This window comes from Macaca nemestrina, chromosome 5, assembly GCF_043159975.1.
Source record: "Macaca nemestrina isolate mMacNem1 chromosome 5, mMacNem.hap1, whole genome shotgun sequence".
NCBI lineage: Eukaryota > Metazoa > Chordata > Mammalia > Primates > Cercopithecidae > Macaca > Macaca nemestrina.
Window position 1 is genome coordinate 48,787,164 of NC_092129.1, and position 20,028 is coordinate 48,807,191.

Sequence of the window (20,028 nt, forward strand, 5' to 3'; positions counted from 1 at the left end):
AAGGGACACAAATCAACGGCGATACTAGATTCGTCCCCTCTGATCTCCGTAGAGGGAGTTATAACAGGAGGTTCGTCCACAAGCAGAAACCCCTCTGTGGCGCCTCAACGGTAAGGAGCCACGCCATTCCCTTTCCCCGGCGGGAGACTAAAGGCCGGAAAAACACAGCCGGCTCAGGGTTGGGAGCCAAGCTAGCCCCACCTCCCGGTAGCTTCCCGCGATCGTGTAGACGCAGCGAGTTACGTAACTTCCGGTCACGACCCATCAGCTCCTCGGCGATTGGTCCATTTCCATGGCCGACTGGGTGACGTTATCGCCGGGTGCTGGGGTCGCACGTGTGGTGAGGCATACAGAGGCGGCCTTGGGCTGGGCCTTGGTCTCCCCGCTGGACTTCGAGGGTATCTTCGCCGCCTCTGTTGGGGGTGAGCGCCGCGCGGCTGCAGCATGGTGAGCAAGCCTTACTTGTTTCGGCGGCCGGGCGCTGCGGTTTTGCAGAGGCCAGGCTGCTTCCGGTAATGCCTTGGGTACTGCGGCCTGGGTCTAGGTCGTGCCGGAGGCTGCTTGCGGCACAGTACCCTGAAATGGGCCATCCTCACCACCCCGGGCATTCTTTGCTAGTTACAGTCTCGCACCGCCGAGCCTCCCTGGGATGTGGCCCGGAGAGGAGAATGGCCTCCTTTTTACTCCTGGGAGCCTGCAGCCCTGTGCGCTTTCGGTTAGCTAAAAGCTTGTGACTGCGGACACAAACGCACCACCCTGTGCTTCTTGGGGTCGAGCAGAGGGAGCTGCTGGTCTCCCTCAGCGTTGGAGTGGCAGGTGTCTGCCTGTCTGTTTGCTCTGAGAAAGGGAACTTGTGGGAGAGCATAAGGTTGGGCCCAAAGTAAAGCCACTTAATTGGTTTCACAGTTTAGAGAATCAAAATTGAATAGCGAAGTAAGAATGTAGAAGTGGATGATGGATCTTATTAAACTTTAGCTCTTTGTATCGTGATTTTATTTGCTGGTTGGTAGATGCCCTATGTGGAGCTGTCTATTCCAGATTATGCTGTGGCAGTCTTCTTGTCATTCTGGTTCAGTCGGCCAGGGGCCTTCCCTGAGCAGCCAGTGTAAAGTAGCTTTTAAGTCATCTTCACGTCACTGTCTTATATATTTTCACCGGAAATTATCTTGATTTTCTTGCTAAGAACAGGGACTTTATCTGACTTTCCCACTTCTGTATTCTCAGTTCCCATAACAAGGTCTGGCACAAAGTAGGTGCTCAAGGAATGTATGTTGACGGAAGGTTAAGTATGGATTCTACAGAACACAGCTGATGTTGCCTGCCCTAGAAGTGTAGATTTTTAAAAAGTATTTATCTTTAACATGACTACTAAAGATGGATGAGTGAACTATGGAATTGTTCTCTGTCGTTTTGTTTTGTTTTAACTAATTGTTGTGATTTTGTTCCTTTGAAGCCTCACAGGAAGAAAAAACCCTTTATAGAGAAGAAGAAAGCTGTGTCTTTTCACTTGGTCCACCGGAGCCAACGAGATCCTTTAGCAGCAGATGAGACTGCACCCCAGAGGGTTCTGTTGCCCACACAAAAAGTAGGTCCTGTTCTTTAGCCAGTCAGTTTGTAGGTAGACAATAGGTTTTTTGTGTGTTTGTTTCTTTTTCTTAAGTAAATAGTCTCGGCATGTTGCCCAGGCTGGTCTCGAACTCCTGGGCTCCAGTAGTCCTCCCAGCTTGGCCCCCAAAAGTGCTGGGATTACAGGCATGAGCCACTGCGCCAGGCCATGTTAATAGTTTCAATAAATTGTTAAGTCAGCTGTTATTCTCAGATAACTGATATTCTGGGAAATAATCTATAAGTTAATTTTCAGTACAATTTGCTGATTTTTACACCATTCATGTTATTTTGATTGGGAAGACAAAGATCTTTATTAGAGATGTTTAAATGAGCAAATCTTGTAGAATAATGGTAAATATTTACCAAAGCCTCAGCTACAATGTGGCATGATGTTATTTAGGGCACCCGTAAATGCTCAAACTGTGCTTTCTCTAAGATCCTGCTGTTTTATAACCACAAACTGCATTTTGCCTCCTGGTTGCTTATCTTAGGAAATGTAAAATATCTGAGCTTCTTGATTAGCTCAGGGAACTTTGCAAGGGAGCCTCGAAAAGATTCACTTAATGTTGGACTCTACTTATTAAGTGTAGATATTATGAAACAGAGTGTTGGGAAACAGAGTATTGGGGGACATGGGCCGTGTTTAGCTTTACTGAAAAGCTAGTTTTATTGTATGTTGAGAAGGTTTTTTTTTTTTTGCATATAAATAAAAGAAATTGTACTTACCTTTTAAGGCACCCAAATATCTGTTGCCTAGGCTGGCATGCAAAGTGGCTCCATCTCAGCTCGCTGCAGCTTCTACCTCTTGGGCTCAAGCGATCCTCCCACCTTAGCCTCCAGAGTAGCCGGTACTACAGGCACATGCCACCGGGCCTGGCTGATTTTTAAAACTGTTTTGTAGAAACGAGGTCTCACTATGTTGTCCAGTCTGGTCTTGAACTCCTAGGCTCAAGTGATCGTCCTACCTCAGCCTCCCAAAGTGCTGGTATTATAGGCATGAGCCACTGCACCTGGCCCCCCAAGTCTTTTCTTGTAACCCTCTAAATAGACGATAAAATAAGTTGTATGTATATTTCGTGACTCAGAATGTTGCACATAAATGTCTAGCGGAAGGAGCAATTGTTATTTATTTTTATTGCCCTTTTGAAAGCATGAATGTTTTCATTCCATTTTAATGTTACGTAGCACTCTGGTTTTGAAGCTGTACATTTCCTGTTTGTCAAGAATTCTTTGTCTTTTTCCCATCAGCCAAAATGTTCATGTGCCATCTGCTTCCTACTTGGAAAGCTGTACTCATTGTAATATTTCCTTGCCTTATCCTTGGAAGGCATACTGATTCCATTTTGTTTATAGATAAACAGTGAAGAAAGTACTAATTCCATTTTGTTTATAGATAGACAGTGAGGAAAGGCGAGCAGAACAGAGGAAGTATGGAGTGTTCTTTGATGATGACTATGACTACCTGCAGCACCTGAAGGAACCATCTGGGCCCTCAGAGCTTATTCCCTCAAGTGCCTTCAGTGCACACAACCGGAGAGAAGAGAAAGAAGAATCGCTAGTCATTCCAGTAAGGCTTTTCAGCAATTTAAGTGTGGGAGTGGGTGAAGAAATCATTTTTAAATCAAGATAACTGTTTGGGGCAAGAAATGGTGTCTGTATGAAGAGCACAAAGATAGACCATGCCTCCACTTAAAATTATGTATGTGTATGCACGTGTGTACCATCAGGAGAGAATAGGTCACCTCTTCTCTGGTGGCAGGTGTCAACGCAACAGCCTTTTTATAGGTTTAGAACTTTCGATTGATAGACATGGCCATGTTAGACACCACTTTTCAATAGGAGAAAAGCAGCTGACATTCTACATGTTAACAACATAACTGTTTCAGGATCATGAACTCTGTTCTAAGATAGGACTTAACTTTTGTGGAATATTTAGATCTTTAACACTTTTGTAAAAGCTGCAGGCTACTCATAAGCAAACAGAATGAGTGGATGATAATAACATTCCTGTCTTGTAAACTAATGTTCGGTCCACTTTAATACCTTCTCTTTCAGGACGAATGATAGTACGTCTATATATGAAATTAGTGCTGTTAGTCTAAGTTCTGTTTTCTCTCTTGTTTATGCTAAGAATGCCCATGTTGTATGCCTTTGTGACCTTATTTTTAATTTGATGTAGAGTAAATTTCCCTGTGGGAAACTTTTATATCATCTAGCACTTTAGAAAAAGGAGACATTCATTAGGTTTATAAGCAAAAGGTAAGAGATAGAAAGGGCACCAGTTTACCCTGCCCCTTATTCCCCAATTCTGTCATGGTCTAGGCATTCCTTTCCTTGGGGAAGATGTGATTGTAGTTCTTACAGGCAATAGCTGGTTGCTTAAGGATACTTAGAAAGGTTCGGTTTCAGGATATCATCCCAAAGAAAGGTAGTAACTGCAGCTGCTTGTTCACTAACTAGGTTGTGACTCTTTTGTAATGCCCCAAATCCTATCACATCTCTGTCATAGAGAACCAACTTCTTTATTTCTTCTTCCTCAAGGCTTTATTGGTAGTAGGGACTTACTGGCTCACTTCCTTCTATAACCTATTGAGGGAGAGAAGGAGTTCCATAGTGGCTCAACTTGTTTATCTAAGGGTCAAAATTCTTAGTAAAGTCTTGCCTGGCTTGTATTGACCAGTACTTTTAATCCTTAATTCATTTTGAGTAAAAGCAATCACTAATTGATTTTTTAACAGGATAAGGCTCTTAAATGGACAATTCAGTGATGTTTACAGGGACAACTGAATTGTATTTAAAAACAAAATTGTCGTTGGTTTTCTGTACAGCTATGAAAAAATATGGATTCGTCCCATGTACTTTTTTTACTTTAATTTGTAACACACCACCAAATTCAAATAGATTAGAAATAATGAATAACCCCTAGAAACAGTGTGAGACAGTGTAAAAAGGCAGCATAGAAATGATTGATGCTTGAGCAGGCCCTGATTTTGACATGAAAGAAAGAGGGTGGTGCCATTGTGGAAAGTAGCTGGGCAAACACCACGTAGTTGAGAACTACTGCAACCAATGAAAACACAGTACTCCTCTAAAAAAAAAAGTAATTCCTCTTTACACTCTAATCGTGTATGTGATTCTTTTCTTTCAAGATTTGAAAAATATCTCACAAAGGTAAATTCATTTAACACAAGTTGACCTTGTGTTTAACCCCAAACCTCTAAGGATAAATATCACAAAGTACCTTTTTAAAAGCCTAAAGGCTAAAACACTATGTAGATTTTGCTATAATTTTAAGTAATTAATAATGTAATATACTTAAAAAACATTAAATTGTACACTTTAAATAGGCGAATTGTATGTGAATGATGTCTTAGTAAAGCTGTTTTCTTAAAAATGTGCTCTATAGCAAAATAACAAATCTTTGCCCATGTTTATGCTACCGAGAAACTCATTTTGGAAGCCGTAACATCTTGCTGTGTGTACACTGCCATATGTAGCCTTTACTCATGCTCCTCAGAGGCTTCCAATTCAGAGCTTTCTCAGTGAGCCAATGAGGTTGCACATTCCAGCTTTGTGCCTCCTCCTGGGCTAAGGATAGGGCAGGTGGTAAGGTGCACAGAGATAAATAACACATGGTGGTTGTCCTCACATTGTCAACTGTTTGGTCAAGGAGAGGAAACAAGCATAAGAACCAGTCAGAGAATGTAGGCTAGCACATGTTTAAGTAGATTGCAGTGTGTGAAGAAGGTGGGGAGTTCACACAAGGGAAGTTCTAGGACAGTGATCAGAAAGGGCTTCATGTGGGAGGGTAGGAACTAAGCTGGCCACCAAGCGGTGGGTACTGTTGACAGGAGAAGGAACTTTTTCAGTCAGGGTGCCGAGACAGCTAGCATTGTGGTTCAGTGTCAGGCACATGCATGCCAAGTAAAGTGTTTTGCATTATTACATGACTGAGGAATGAACTTGATTTGCATGGTCGTATAGAATAACTGAGAAATTTGGATACACAGGGTAGGCCTTGATTTTATAGGGCCTTGAGAACCAGGGCCTTAAATACAGAGTGAAAAATTGAGACCTGTTAGAAACTCAAGAAGGTCACATGATAAAACTATTAAAGGAGCTTAATCTAGCCGTGGGTATGGAGGTTATACTGGATATAGACTAGCTATCTGAGCAGTTGCAGTCATTTATGTTTTGGTTAACTATAAATGAGATGATGCCCCAAAGAATAGAGTGAAATCACTGTAAGTAAGAGATTTCTAGGGGACATAGGACAGAGCAAAATGATTTATAACCACCCAAGGATTTAAGATAGCCAATTCATACAAGGGCTGTGCCATTACTAGAGATTAGGATGTTATCTCTAGTTTAAGAGGAAAAAGTTTAATTTTGTTTTGAAACTTCAGGCAAGTGGAATTAAGAAACTCTGGGATTTGAATCCCAGAATCTCACTTACTGATCATTCTCGGGGGTGGACCATTTAAACTTTCTTAGTTTTCGTTCTTTTGCTAAAACATGGTGAAAACTCACGGGATCTGAGGGATAAATGGAATAATTTACTAGAGAAAGCACTATGATGTATTATAAAGAGTTGCTTTTGAGTTTACGATGGAATATACTTTTTTTTTTTTTTTTTTTGAGACGGAGTTTCGTTCTTTTTGCCCAGGCTGGAGTGCAGTGGCGCGATCTCAGCTCACCGCAACCTCCGCCTCCCAGGTTCAAGCGATTCTCCTGCCTCAGCCTCCCGAATAGCTGGGATTACAGGCATGTGCCACCATGCGTGGCTAATTTTGTATTTTTAGTAGAGACGGGGTTTCTCCATGTTGGTCAGGCTGGTCTTGAACTGCCGACCTCAGGTGATCCACCCGCCTCGGCCTCCCAAAGTGCTGGGATTACAGGCGTGAGCCACCACGCCCGGCCACATGTTTAACATATATACAACCTGGAGCACAGGTGAGAGAACACAGAATGTAGTTGTAACAGTTTCCTAGGACTGCAGTAACAAATTAGCACAAACTAGGTGACTTAAAACAACAGAAATTTCTTCCCTTCATGGTTCTGGAGGTCAGAAGTTTGAAATGAAGGTATCGGCAGGGTTGGTTTTTTTCTTGGGGACTTAGAGGGAGAGGCTGTTGCATGGCTCATTCCTTCTGAATGTTACCAGTGATCATTCCTTGGAGTTCCTTGCCTTACAGAGGCCTCGTTCCAGTCTGCTGTCATCTGCATATGGCATTCTCCCCTGTGAGTCTCTGTCCTCGTTGGTCTCATTATAGGACCATGGTCCAGTAAGACCTCATCTTATAGAGAGGACCCTATTTCAAATATGGTCACAGTCTGAGGTTCTGGATGGACATTGATTTTGGGGGGACTTCAACCCAGTACACTAGTTAAGAAGTATTTCCAAATAAACCTAACCATTGTGCAATTTCTTTTTCAAGAGCACTGGAATTAAGTTGCCTTCATCAGTGTTTGCTTCAGAGTTTGAGGAAGATGTTGGATTGTTAAATAAAGCAGCTCCAGTTTCAGGTATCTTTAATTCCTTTATCTTTTTATGTGGATAAATGTATTTTGCAAAACATAAATGGTGTAGGATTTTTCTATCCCCATTAAAGTATTGAAACAATTGAGATATGTCTGGAATTCAGATCAGGGATTATTAGGAAGGGATGAGTGTGATCTTTGTATTTTTGTATTCCTACCATCATATCCTTGCATCTTTTGAGTTCCTGTTTGGAGAGGAAAGTGGGGAAACTATTCTTGGTAATCTAGTAGGGGAATTGTAACCTTCACGTAACCTCTTACAAACATAGTGGTGTTCATTATTCATTACTTGTAGTGTAATTTTGCAAAATAATCTGTTGTCTTTCAGAGTTTCTCCCAAGAGCATACAGGTATTTTTATAGAAGTTCATTTTACCATCTACACATATATTGGGGGAAAATTTTTGTTTTTAATTTTTAGTACCAACATTGTATTTCAGAACAAACACAAAAGTTCACAGAAGCGGTGTTGGTATTTTCTCCTGAGTTGCCTTAATTATTAACTAACACCTGTCCTGTGACATTCATTCATTAATTTATTCTACAGATTTTTGAGTTGCCGCTGTCTGTGTGGCAGGGCCTTGGGTTAAAACAGAATAAAGCATAGTCTCTGACCCAAAAATTTACCTCGTTTGGGAAAAATAAACAATAAATGGTAAATTACAGTATAGATAGATAATACTAGTGGGGTGAGGAGTACCAAACCCAGCCTCACAGAGTTGAGCAAGGCTTTCTAAAGGAGGTGATGTCTAGTTTGTTTCTTAAGTAAAAGTTAGGTAGATAGAAGAAGGAGGGGAGGGGTGGGGACAAGAGGATGTTCCAGACAGTGGACTGTATGTGCTAAGGCAACAGAACATGAATATAGGTAACTGTACACATTTTAGCAGGCCCAGAAGGAAGGGTATGGATTAAAAAGAAATGAGGCTGGAGGGTTAAGCAATTGCCATGTAGCAGAGGGTGTTGGAGGCCATGTCAGATGATAAATTTGGAGTTGAAAGTTTGTCTTGAACTTGAGTTTTGTTGTTGTTGTTTGTTTTCATTTTCTCCTTGTGGAGCCGGGCTAACTCCTAAGCAGTGTGCCTAGAGTCAGCCTAGTATTTTTATAGATGGAAGAATATATCTGAAAAAACAGGTAGATATTTATTAAAATCTCATAGTCAGAAAAGACTGAAAGTATAACAGTCTAAAAATTGTTCATTTCAGTTACTTTTAACAGGTGAATTTAAAGCCCAGTTTCTTCCTGCAGACAAAACCTTTGAATTATGCTAGACAAGGTTGAACATTATAGATGTATAATGGAACAGTATTTTTATCAGTGGATATTAAAAGGAGAAGCATCATTTCTTTTTTCTTTTCTTTTTTCTTTTTTTTTTTTTTAGTTATACTTTAAGTCCTGGGATATATGTGCAGGTTTGTTACATAGGTATACACATGTCATGGTGGTTTGCTGCATCCATCAACCCATCATCTACATTAGGCATTTCTCCTAATGCTGTCCCTCCCCTAGCCCCCCCATCCCCCAACAGGTCCCAGTGTGTGATGTTCCCCTCCCTGTGTCCATGTGTTCTTAATTGTTCAACTCCCTCTTATGAGTAAGAGCATGCAGTGTTTGGTTTTCTGTTCCTGTGTTAGTTTGCTGAGAATTATGGTTTCCAGCTTCATCCATGTCCCTGCAAAGGACATGAACTCATCCTTTTTTGTGGCTGCATAGTATTCCATGGTGTATATGTGCCACATTTTCTTTATCCAGTCTATCATTGATGAACATTTAAGCTGGTTCCAAGTCTTTGCTATTGTGAACAGTGCTGCAGTAAACCTACTTGTGCATGTGTCTTTATAGTAGAATGATTTATTATCCTTTGGGTATATACCCAGTAATGGGATTGCTGGGTCAAATGGTGTTTCTGGTTCTGGATCCTTGAGGAATCACCACACTGTCTTCCACAATGGTTGAACTAATTTACACTCCCACCAACAATGTAAAAGCGTTCCTATTTCTTCACATCCACTCCAGAATCTGTTGTTTCCTGACTTTTTAATGATTGCCATTCTAACTGGCGTGAGATGGTATCTCCTTGTGGTTTTGATTTGCATTTCTCTAATGAGCAGTGGTTTGTAGTTCTCCTCTAAGAGGTCCTTCACGTCCCTTGTAAGTTGTATGCCTATTTTATTCTCTTTGTAGCTATTGTGAATGGGAGTTCACTCATGATTTGGCTCTCTGTTTGTCTATTATTGGTGTATAGGAATGCTTGTGATTTTTGCACATTGATTTTGTATCCTGAGAATACAACTTTGCTGAAGTTGCTTATCAGCTTAAGGAGATTTTGGGCTGAGATGATGGGGTTTTCTAAATAGACAGTCATGTCATCTGCAAACAGAGACAATTTGACTTCCTCTCTTCCTATTTGAATACCCTTTATTTCTTTCTCTTGCCTGATTGCCCTCCAGAACTTCCAATACTATGTTGAATAGGAGTGGTGAGAGAGGGCATCCTTGTATTGTGCCAATTTTCAAAGGAATGCTTCCAGCTTTTGCCCATTCAGTATGATATTGGCTGTGGGTTTGTCATAAATAGCTCTTACTATTTTGAGATATGTTCCATCAATACCTAGTTTATGGAGAGTTTTTAGCTTGAAAGGGGTGTTGAATTTTATTGAAGGCCTTTTCCGCATCTATTGAGATAATCGTGGTTTTTGTCATTGGTTCTGTTGATGTAATGGATTACGTTGAACCAGGCTTGTATCCCAGGGATGAAGCCGACTTGATTGTGGTGGATAAGCTTTTTGATATGCTGCTGGATTCGTTCTGCCAGTTTTTTATTGACGATTTTCACATTGATGTTCATCAGGGATATTGTCCTGAAATTTTCTTTTTTTGTTGCGTCTCTGCCAGGTTTTGGCATCAGGATGATGCTGGCCTCATAAAATGAGTTAGGGAGGAGTCCCTCTTTTTCTATTGTTTGGAATAGTTTCAGAAGGAATGGTACCAACTCCTCTCTGTACCTCTGGTGGAATTTGGCTGTGAATCTGTCTGGTCCTGGGCTTCTCTTTTGGTTGGTAGGCTATTACTGCCTCAATTTCAGAACTTGTTATTGGTCTATTCAGGGATTCGACTTCTTCCTGGTTTAGTCTTGGGAGGGTGTATATGTCCAGGGATTTATCCATTTCTTCTAATTTTCTAGTTTATTTGCATAGAGGTGTTATATAGTATTCTCTGATGGTAGTTTTTATTTCTGTGGGATCAGTGGTGAAATCCACTTTATCATTTTTTGTTGTGTCTATTTGATTCTTCTCTCTTTTCTTCTTTTATTAGTCTGACTAGCAGTTGATCTTTTCAAAACACCAGCTCCTGGATTCATTGGTTTTTTTGAAGGGTTTTTTTGTGTCTCTATCTACTTCAATTCTGCTGTGTTTTAGTTATGTCTTGTCTTCTACTAGGTTTTATATTTGTTTGCTCTTGTTTCTCTAATTCTTTTAATTGTGATGTTAGGGTGTCGATTTTAGATCTTTCCTGCTTTCTCCTGTGGGATTTTAGTGCTATAAATTTCACCCTAAACACTGCTTTAGCTGTGTCCCAGAGATTCTGGTATGTTGTATCTTTGTTCTCATTGGTTTCAAAGAACTTATTTATTTCTACCTTAATTTTGTTATTTACTCAGTAGTCATTCAGGAGCAGGTTGTTCAGTTTCCAAGTAGTTGTGCAATTTTGAGTGGATTTCTTAATCCTGAGTTCTAATTTGATTGCACTGTGGTCTGAGAGACTGTTATGATTTCCATTCTTTTGCATCTGTTGAGGAGCGTTTTACTTCAGTTATATGGTCAATTTTAGGATAAGTGTGATGTGGTGCTGAGAAGAATGTATATTTTGTTGATTTGGGGTGGAGAGTTATGTCGCTGTCTATAAGGTCCACTTGGTCCAGAGCTGAGTTCAAGTCCTGAAGATCCCTGTGAATTTTCTGTCTCGTTGATCTGTCTAATATTGACAACGGGGTGTTAAAGTCTCCCATTATTATTATGTGGGAGTCTAAGTCTCTTTGTAGGTCTCTTAGAACATGCTTTATGAATCTGGGTGCTCCCATATTAGGTGCATATATATTTAGGATAGTTAGCTTTTCTTGTTGCATTATTCCCTTTACCATTATGTAATGCCCTTCTTTGTGTTTTTTGATCTTTGTTGGTTTAAAGTCTGTTTTATCAGAGACTAGGATTGCAACCCTTGCTGTTTTTTGCTTTCCATTTGCTTGGTAAATAACCTCCATTCCTTTATTTTGAGTCTATATGTGTCTTTGCACATGAGATGGGTCTCCTGAATACAGCACACTGATGGGTCTTGACTCTTTATCCAGTTTGCCAATCTGTGTCTTTTAGTTGGGGCATTTAGCCCATTTACATTTAAGGTTAATATTGTAATGTGTTAGTTTGATTCTGTCATTATGATGCTAGCTGGTTATTTTGCCTGTTATTTACTGCAGTTTCTTCATAGTATTGATGGTCTTTACTCTTTGGTATGTTTTGCAGTGGCTGGTACCAGTTTTTCCTTTCCATATTTGGTGCTTCCTTCAGGAGCTCTTGTAAGGCAGGCCTGGTGGTGACAAAATCTCTTAGCATTTGCTTGTGTGGAAAGGATTTTATTTCTCCTTCACTTATGAAACTTAGTTTGGCTGGATATGAGATTCTCGGTTGAAAATTCTTTACTTTAAGAATGTTGAGTATTGTCCCCCACTCTCTTCTGGCTTGTAGGGTTTCTGCCGAGGGATCTGGTGTTAGTCTGATGGGCTTCTCTTTGTGGGTAACCCGACCTTTCTCTCTGGCTGCCCTTAACATTTTTTTCCTCATTTCAACCTTGGTGAATCTGACGATTATGTGTCTTGGGGTTGCTCTTCTCAAGGAGTATCTTTGTGGCATTCTCTGTATTTCCTGAATTTGAATGTTGGCCTGCCTTGCTAGGTTGGGGAAGTTCTCCTGGATAATATCCTGCAGAGTGTTTTCCAACTTGGTTCCATTCTCCCCGTCACTTTCAGGTACATCAGTCAAACGTAGATTTGGTCTTTTCACATAGTCCCATATTTCTTGGAGGCTTTGTTCATTCCTTTTCATTCTTTTTTCTCTAATCTTGTCTTCACACTTTATTTCATTAAGTTGATCTTCAGTCGCTGATATCCTCTCTTCCACTCGGCTATTGTTATTTGTGTGTGCTTCACAAAGTTCTCTTGCTGTGTTTTTCAGCTCCGTCACATCATTCATGTTCTTCTCTAAACTGGTGATTCTAGTTAGCAATTCCTCTAACCTTTTTTCAAGGTTTTTAATTTTAACTTCCTTGCATTGGGTTAGGACATGCTTCTTTAGCTCGGAGGAGTTTGTTATTACCCACCTCCTGAAGCATACTTCTGTCAATTCGTCAAACTCATTCTCCATCCAGTTTGTTCCCTTGCTGGCGAGGAGTTGTGATCCTTTGAAGAGAAGAGGCATTCTGGTTTTTGGAATTTTCAGCCTTTTTGTGCTGGTTTTTCCTCATCTTCTTGGATTTATGTACCTTTAGTCTTTGTTGTTGGTGACCTTCAGATGGGGTTTCTGTGTGGACGTCCTTTTTGTTGATGTTGATGCTATTCCTTTCTGTTAGGTTTATTTCTAACAGACCACTCTGCTGCAGATCTGCTGGAGTTTGCTGGAGGTCCACTTCAGTCCCTGTTTGCCTGGGTATCACCAGCGGAGGCTGCAGAACAGCAAAGATTGCTGCTTGTTCCTTCCTCTGGAAGCTCTGTCCCAGAGGGGTACCCGCCAGATGCCAACCAGAGCTCTCCTCTGTGAGGTGTCTGTCGACCCCTGATGGGAGGTGTCTCCCAGGCAGGAGGCATAGGGGTCAGGGACCCACTTGAGGAGGCAGTCTGTCCCTTAGCAGAGCTCGAGCACTGTGCCGGGAGATCTGCTGCTGTCTTCAGAGCCAGCAGGCAGGAAGGTTTGAGTCTGCTGGAGCTGCGCCCACAGCCGCCCCTTCCCCCAGGTGCTCTGTCCCAGGGAGATGGGAGTTTTATTTATAAGTCCCTGACTGGGGCTGAGGCAGCATTTTTTTTTTTTTTTGTCTTGGCATGATCACTCTTTATTCTTCACTAGACTGAACTTAGTTCTTAAATCATTCTTTTATCCTCAATATAGTAATAGACTCTTGCTATCATAGGTCCTTATATGAATGAATTGTTGCTACCTTGGGAATTGTTGCTCAATTTTTGTTTTCCTTCTAGGACCTCGACTGGATTTTGATCCTGACATTGTTGCAGCTCTTGATGATGATTTTGACTTTGATGATCCAGATAATCTGCTTGAGGATGACTTTATTCTTCAGGCCAATAAGTCAACAGGAGAGGAAGAGGGAAGAGATATACAGTATGTGTGGTTTGTTTCAAAGCAGAGATGATGACCTAAGTGTTACTGCTTCAGTGGGATGGTAACCATAGAACGTTACAGTTGGAAGAGACCTTCAAGAGCATTTAATCTGAGACTTCTGTATTTTAGAGCAGAAAATGTGAAATTTATTGCTTTTCCTACCAAACTGGGTTGATCAGACACCCTCCTGCCTAGACAAGAACCTTTCCTGAAATACCTTCCGGTTTTACTTGTGTAAAGTGATTTTGTTCTGTTACTTTTTAAGTTGTTTTGGTAGGTAATTTATGACCTTTACTTTAGGAAATCTGAGAATGAAGATGACAGCGAGTGGGAAGATGTGGATGATGAGAAGGGAGATAGCAGTGATGACTATGACTCTGCAGGCCTATTGTCAGATGAAGATCGTATGTCTGTGCCCAGAAAAACCCACAGAGCTATAGCAGATCACTTGTTCTGGAGTGAGGAAACAAAAAGTCGCTTCACCGAGTATTCGATGACTTCCTCAGTCATGAGGAGAAATGAACAGCTGACCCTACATGATGAGAGGTTTGAGAAGGTAAGGTCTCCAAATAAGGGATGCTTTAGTACTATCTTATGATATATATATATATATTTTTTAATACCTGTCAACTTTAGCCCAGGTTGAAGTGCTCACCAACCACAAAGTCAGTCATAGGAAATTTACAACTATCCAGCTATAGGTTCATGTAGCCAGCATAAAGCAGAAGGTTATCAGTGCAGTACAGGAGCACAAAGACTGGAAAGGGAGCATAGAACTGTGCAGAAGAAGAGTAATCGCCTAGGAGGATGTGACTTTTCCAATTTATATCACACGCTTACACCTGGAGGTGGCCCAAATGATGTCTCATTCAACCTGAATGGATAACCAAAAGTAGTTGTAATCGTTTTATTCTCAGTAACTGTGGTAGGACAACTCACTTGAGTTTCTATTTGGCCCTTAAAACCCCCAAGAAGTGGTCCTGAAAACCCCCATCATGTCTAATGTTGTGCTTCTTTATTGTGTGTGTCATAGATTTGTCTCAGATTAGAATGTGAATTCCCCAAGGACAGAGAGTTTTTTGTATTTTGCTCACGGATACATCCAAAATCCTAAACTGGTGTCTTGGCGTGTAGTAGAAGTTTAAAGTGTTCCATAAATGATAAATGTATGAAGGAATAGTTTCCTTCAAGGTGAATCTAAAGATAGAAGCAATCCAGTAGAGGACCTTGATGAAGCCAAGTGGGTTGAGGTGGATCTGGAAGCTGGACCATCCTCTGGCCAAGTCAGCCAATCCGCCTGTGAGCTAAGTAGATGTTAGGCGCCTTGCTGTGTGCCTTGTTTTTTTGTTTTTTAAATTTTTTTAAAAAGAGAGATTGGGACCCAAAGCTAAAACTTTTGAGTGTTGAAAACAACGTATCTCTTTATTAAAACAGAGCATAAAAGCACCCTACTTATTGTTGTTTTCCCTTTACGCACTCTGTGAGGCCAGTCACCCTAGTTTTGATTCTGGAAAGAACGTGTATAGGTCAAAAGGAGTTGGCTGATCAAACATTCTTATTGTCCCCCTTGAATTCTGACATCCTGATTCTCAATTTCTCCAACAGTAATCCGTAAGATGTTGTATTTCTGAAGTATTGGCCTCATTGAGCACATCAAAATTCCATTTCTTTCCATTTCTCATCTGGAGTTTTCAGACATAACTAACACTGAGGAACATAATGGAAGTAGAGTATAAGACGCTTTTGAAAGTTTGAATTTTCATATACTGTATTTGGTTCTGTTGTAACAGATTAGCTCCAGGGTTTGTGATCCCAACCTATAGACTGTTTATAAGACTTTTAATCCCACCTATCCTGTTGTTCTGTAGCACATAACACCTCCTAACATCATGTCTAATGTTGTGCTTCTTTATTGTGTGTGTCATATAGATTTGTCTCAGATTAGAATGTGAATTCCCCAAGGACAGAGAGTTTTTTGTATTTTGCTCACGGATACATCCAAAATCCTAAACTGGTGTCTTGGCATGTAGTAGAAGTTTAAAGTGTTCCATAAATGATAAATGAATGAAGGAATAGTTTCCTTCAAGGTGAATCTAAAATAAAGGCTCTTACCTTGCTACCTTGTCAGCTAATACTATTTTCCCTCTTCTCTTGAGGGAGAAGCAAATTGTTGCTACACATTTCACACTTCAGGAGATATATCCCCCCCATTTACTCTTTGTCAAAGCTTAACAGTGTCAACACCATTTGCATAATATAATAATTATTGTCTAGACAAGAACGAAATATGTACATTAGTGGGAGAATTTTCAGTTGCACAATCTTTTAGTTTGCGTAACTAAGGAATTTGAAAATATCTTCAGGCTGGGCATAGTGGCCCATGCCTATAATCCCAGAACTGTGGGAGGCCGAAACAGGTGGATCACTTGAACCCAGGAGTTTGAGACCGTCTTGAGCAATGCAGAGCCTGTTTCTATTAACAAAAATAAATAAAATAGCTGGGTGTGGTGGCATGTGCCTGTGGTCCCAATGCTTCAGAGGCTGAGGAGGGAGGATCACTTGAGCCTGAGAGTTTGAGGCTACAGTGAGCTATGGTCGCACCACTGTACTCCAGGCTTGGAGACAGTGAGATATTTAAAAAAAAAAAGAAAAGAAAAAGTATCTTAAAAAATGTTTTGATGTAATCTGTGCTGCCTAGCATTTTGTTCTCCAAGCTAAGTAGAATAATGCCTTTCATTTACATGTTAAATGGAAGCCTATTTTTAGTCTAAATGTAAGTATTAAAGTACTGAGCAGAAATATCTTCCACATCCTATTGCATTAAATCCCTACTAATATTTTAATGGTAATTGTGATAGTACCTAAATAACTATTGTGTAAGAATAAAATTAATGTAAAAAAAATTTTAAATATGTAGTCATACTGAGTACATTTGCTTTTCATGGTATCTTTTCTCTGTTTATATTCAAGTTTTATGAGCAATATGATGATGATGAAATTGGAGCTCTGGATAATGCAGAATTGGAAGGTTCTATTCAAGTGGACAGCAATCGCTTACAGGAAGTTTTGAATGACTACTATAAAGAAAAGGCAGAGAAGTACAGTGACTTTTCTTTCCTTGTTTATCTGTTCTTTTTTTTAAAAAAGAAAAAATTCCAAAGAAAGGTCTATAGTATAACTGAATTGAGGAAAAAATTAACCTAGTCAAAATCCATATTAAGAAAATGAAAAAGGAAAAAAAAAGATAGGAGGGGGGAAAAAAGAAAGTGGTACATTTTCCATAAACTTTGGCTCATGTATAGCTCATCTGTTTTGCCTACATTTTGGTGTTAAGCATTCTGAAGTAGAATGTAATGGGAATATATGAGGAGCCACTTTTTCCATACCTTTGACTTGAGAAGAGTCGTGGTAGAATGTGTTTCGTTTTTTAATTTTTTTTTTTTTTTTTTTGAGATAGAGTCTTGCTCTGTTGCCCAGGCTGGAATGTAGTGGTGTGATCTCAGCTCACCTGCAACCTCCACCTCCTAGGTTCAGGTGATTCTCCTGCCTCAGCTCCTGAGCCGATGTGATTACAGGGGCATGCCGCCATGCCCAGCTAATTTTTGTATTTTTAGTAGAGACAGGGTTCCACCATGTTGGCCAGGCTGGTCTCAAACTCAACCCCATGTAATATGCCCGCCTCGGCCTCCCAAAGTGCTGGGATTATAGGCGTGAGCCACCGCGCCCAGCCCATTTTAAATTTTTTTTACTTTTATTTTGCTTACAAGTTAAAGAAATAAAGGGACACATTCCCCTTGGGAAATAAGATGATATTTCTAGTCTTTGGGCTGAAGAATTATTCCAAGTATATGCTCTTTTCATCTTTCTGAAATGCCAGGTGTTTTGAGAAGTAGGTATTTACATCTCGTGGAAAGATAAGAATTTGTCTCTCCAGCTAGATTAGAGGAACTGACCAGCTGGTTATTTTGGCAAATCAGCATCCACATCAAGGTGACTCTCCTCTGAGAGAAACTGATGAAGTGTTCAAATCTGCTAGAAAGGTCTGATGTTCCATGATCACTATAATATATAGATCCCATAGCAGGACAAGGAGCTGTATAGTTTGAGTAAAATATTTGACTACTTCGCAGAGACAGATGAGTTATGCTTTTTTAGGCTTTAAAAACCTGTTTTCTTAGGAAGCTGCCTTGGAAAGACACAGCTAGATGTTACCTTCCTATCAGCTAAGTGAATATCCAAAACTCACTGGAGGGAAAAGGCAGGGCTGGGTAGAACAGAGTTTGACAGAAAATGACAGATAGGTCACTGGAATATGTGCATTTTAAAACACTGGTTTTTTCCCACAGCTAGAAATTGCAGTTTTAGTGACATAGTATAATAAGAGGTCATTTTCTCCCCTCTCGGTCTTCACTTTTAAAAACTCATCCAAAAGTTGTGTAAAATTGAATACTCTTGAACCCTTGGAGGATCAAGACCTGCCAATGAATGAGTTTGATGAGTCTGAGGAGGAAGAAATGATTACTGTAGTCCTCGAAGAAGCCAAAGAGAAGTGGGATTGTGAATCTATTTGTAGTAAGTATATTCACTTTATGATAGTAATTTTAAAGTATTAAAGTGTATCAACTTTAGTCTGGGTGCGGTGGCTCATGCCTATAATCCCGGTACTTTGGGAGGCTGAGGCAGGTGGATCACCTGATGTCAGGAGTTCAAGACCAGCCTGGCCAACATGGTGAAACCCCGTCTCTACTAAAAATACAAAAATTAGCCAGGCATGGTGGCGGGCATCTGTAATCCCAGTACTCGAGAGGCTGAGGCAGGAGAATGGCTTGAACTCGGGAGGTGGAGGTTGCAGTGAGCCGAGATCACGCCATTGTACTCCAACCTGGGCAACAAGAGCGAAACTCTAAAACAAAAAAAAACACATACCAACTTTGAAAAAATACATATATTTTAATAAGAGTTACGCTTTTAGGAAATTTGTGAAAAATTATTTGGAAAGAGTAATATTCCAATATTGAGTTGTAAGCAATTTATAAAACATTGATCAGAGACTCCAATGTTATTTTGCACTATGAAAACACAAGGTCAGAAATATAGTAGGAATTCAGTAATGCTTGGTGGAACTGAAAGTGTGCTTATTGATACATGACTTTTATTTGTTTGTTTAGGTACATACTCAAATTTATATAACCATCCACAGCTTATCAAGTATCAACCAAAGGTAAGTCCTAGTGTGCTAAGCTATCTGAAGGATGCAGTGCCTAAAAAATAGAGTGCACATTTTCGCTCAGTAACTTTTTATCTTTGTGGCTAGCGGTGATATTAGGAAAAGCAGCAACAGTATGCCATTAATGTGCTATTTTTTAATAGGAATGAGAAATAACTCTAGTACCATTTTATCTGTATTTCAGCCCAAACAAATTCGAATATCTTCTAAAACAGGAATACCTCTCAATGTCTTACCAAAGCAAGGACTCACAGCAAAGCAAGCTGAAAGAATACAGATGATTAATGGCAGTGACCTTCCTAAAGTATCAACCCAGCCACGTTCTAAAAACGAAAGCAAAGAAGATAAAAGAGCAAGAAAGCAAGCTATCAAAGAAGAGCGCAAGGTAAAAAATATTTTTCAAATGTGAGATTTACAAAGAGCTGGTGGAGGGGAAATTAGGGGAATTTTGTAAAAGCAGCCTGTATCAGGTTAAAGATATGAGTAATACAAGTATATTCTTGTACTTACAACAGGAACGAAGAGTGGAGAAGAAAGCTAACAAGTTAGCATTTAAACTGGAGAAAAGAAGGCAAGAAAAAGAGCTGCAGAACTTGAAGAAGAATGTTGAGGGTCTAAAGCTATAGACAGTGGAGCATACAGGGCAAGGCACTTTATTAGGGGCTCTTCATTATCTTTAGTCATTGACTAGAACCTTCAGAAAGACAAAACTGTTTGCCATTTTACTGGCAGATAAGAGGAAAATACAGTATTTGTATTATTTTTATACCAGCAAGTGTCCCCTGCCAGCTGTCTTGTAAATACTGTAATGTTTTAATTTTTAATATTTTAAGCTTACATTTGCTCTGAAATAAATGACTTCATGAATGTGAAATGTTTGGATAAATTAAAGGAAAATATCCATAACTTGAATGGAATTCATTTATTTGTATGGTTGTCATAGTTGTTTTTTGCAGATGTTTTCAAATATTTCTTGGAATCCTCTCCATGCCTTTTCAGGAATTACGTGGTTTAATTTGCTGTAAATAGAAAAGTGGCCTGGTTAAACTCAATTTTGAAATGCTGACTTTATTCTGTTTAGTGTAAGATGAGTTTTTCTGAGAAGTTTCCACTGTTAGGAAGCTAAGTTTTCCCTTGCTGTATACAAAGGACTATTTCAAAAGGGTGGTAAAACTGAATATTAAGGTTCTTAAGATTCATATTTCCTGTTATATTACTGGATGACTTGCTTTTGGGATTTAGGAACAGTGAAGGCAGGAAACAGAATAGTCAA

The 20,028-nt window shown here is 40.0% G+C and overlaps 1 protein-coding gene across 1 annotated transcript; it reads left to right on the top strand.

Annotated features, from left to right (window-relative positions):
* Positions 1–293: 293 nt before the first annotated feature.
* LOC105465762 (LTV1 ribosome biogenesis factor) lies at positions 294–19,680 on the top strand. Its single transcript, XM_011714349.2, has 11 exons — positions 294–447; positions 1,454–1,585; positions 3,002–3,175; positions 7,047–7,134; positions 13,387–13,528; positions 13,829–14,084; positions 16,499–16,626; positions 17,961–18,100; positions 18,697–18,749; positions 18,940–19,140; positions 19,271–19,680. The coding sequence occupies exons 1-11, from the start codon at positions 445–447 to the stop codon at positions 19,379–19,381; spliced, it is 1,428 nt and encodes a 475-aa protein (XP_011712651.1). The 5' UTR covers positions 294–444; the 3' UTR covers positions 19,382–19,680.
* Positions 19,681–20,028: the final 348 nt, after the last annotated feature.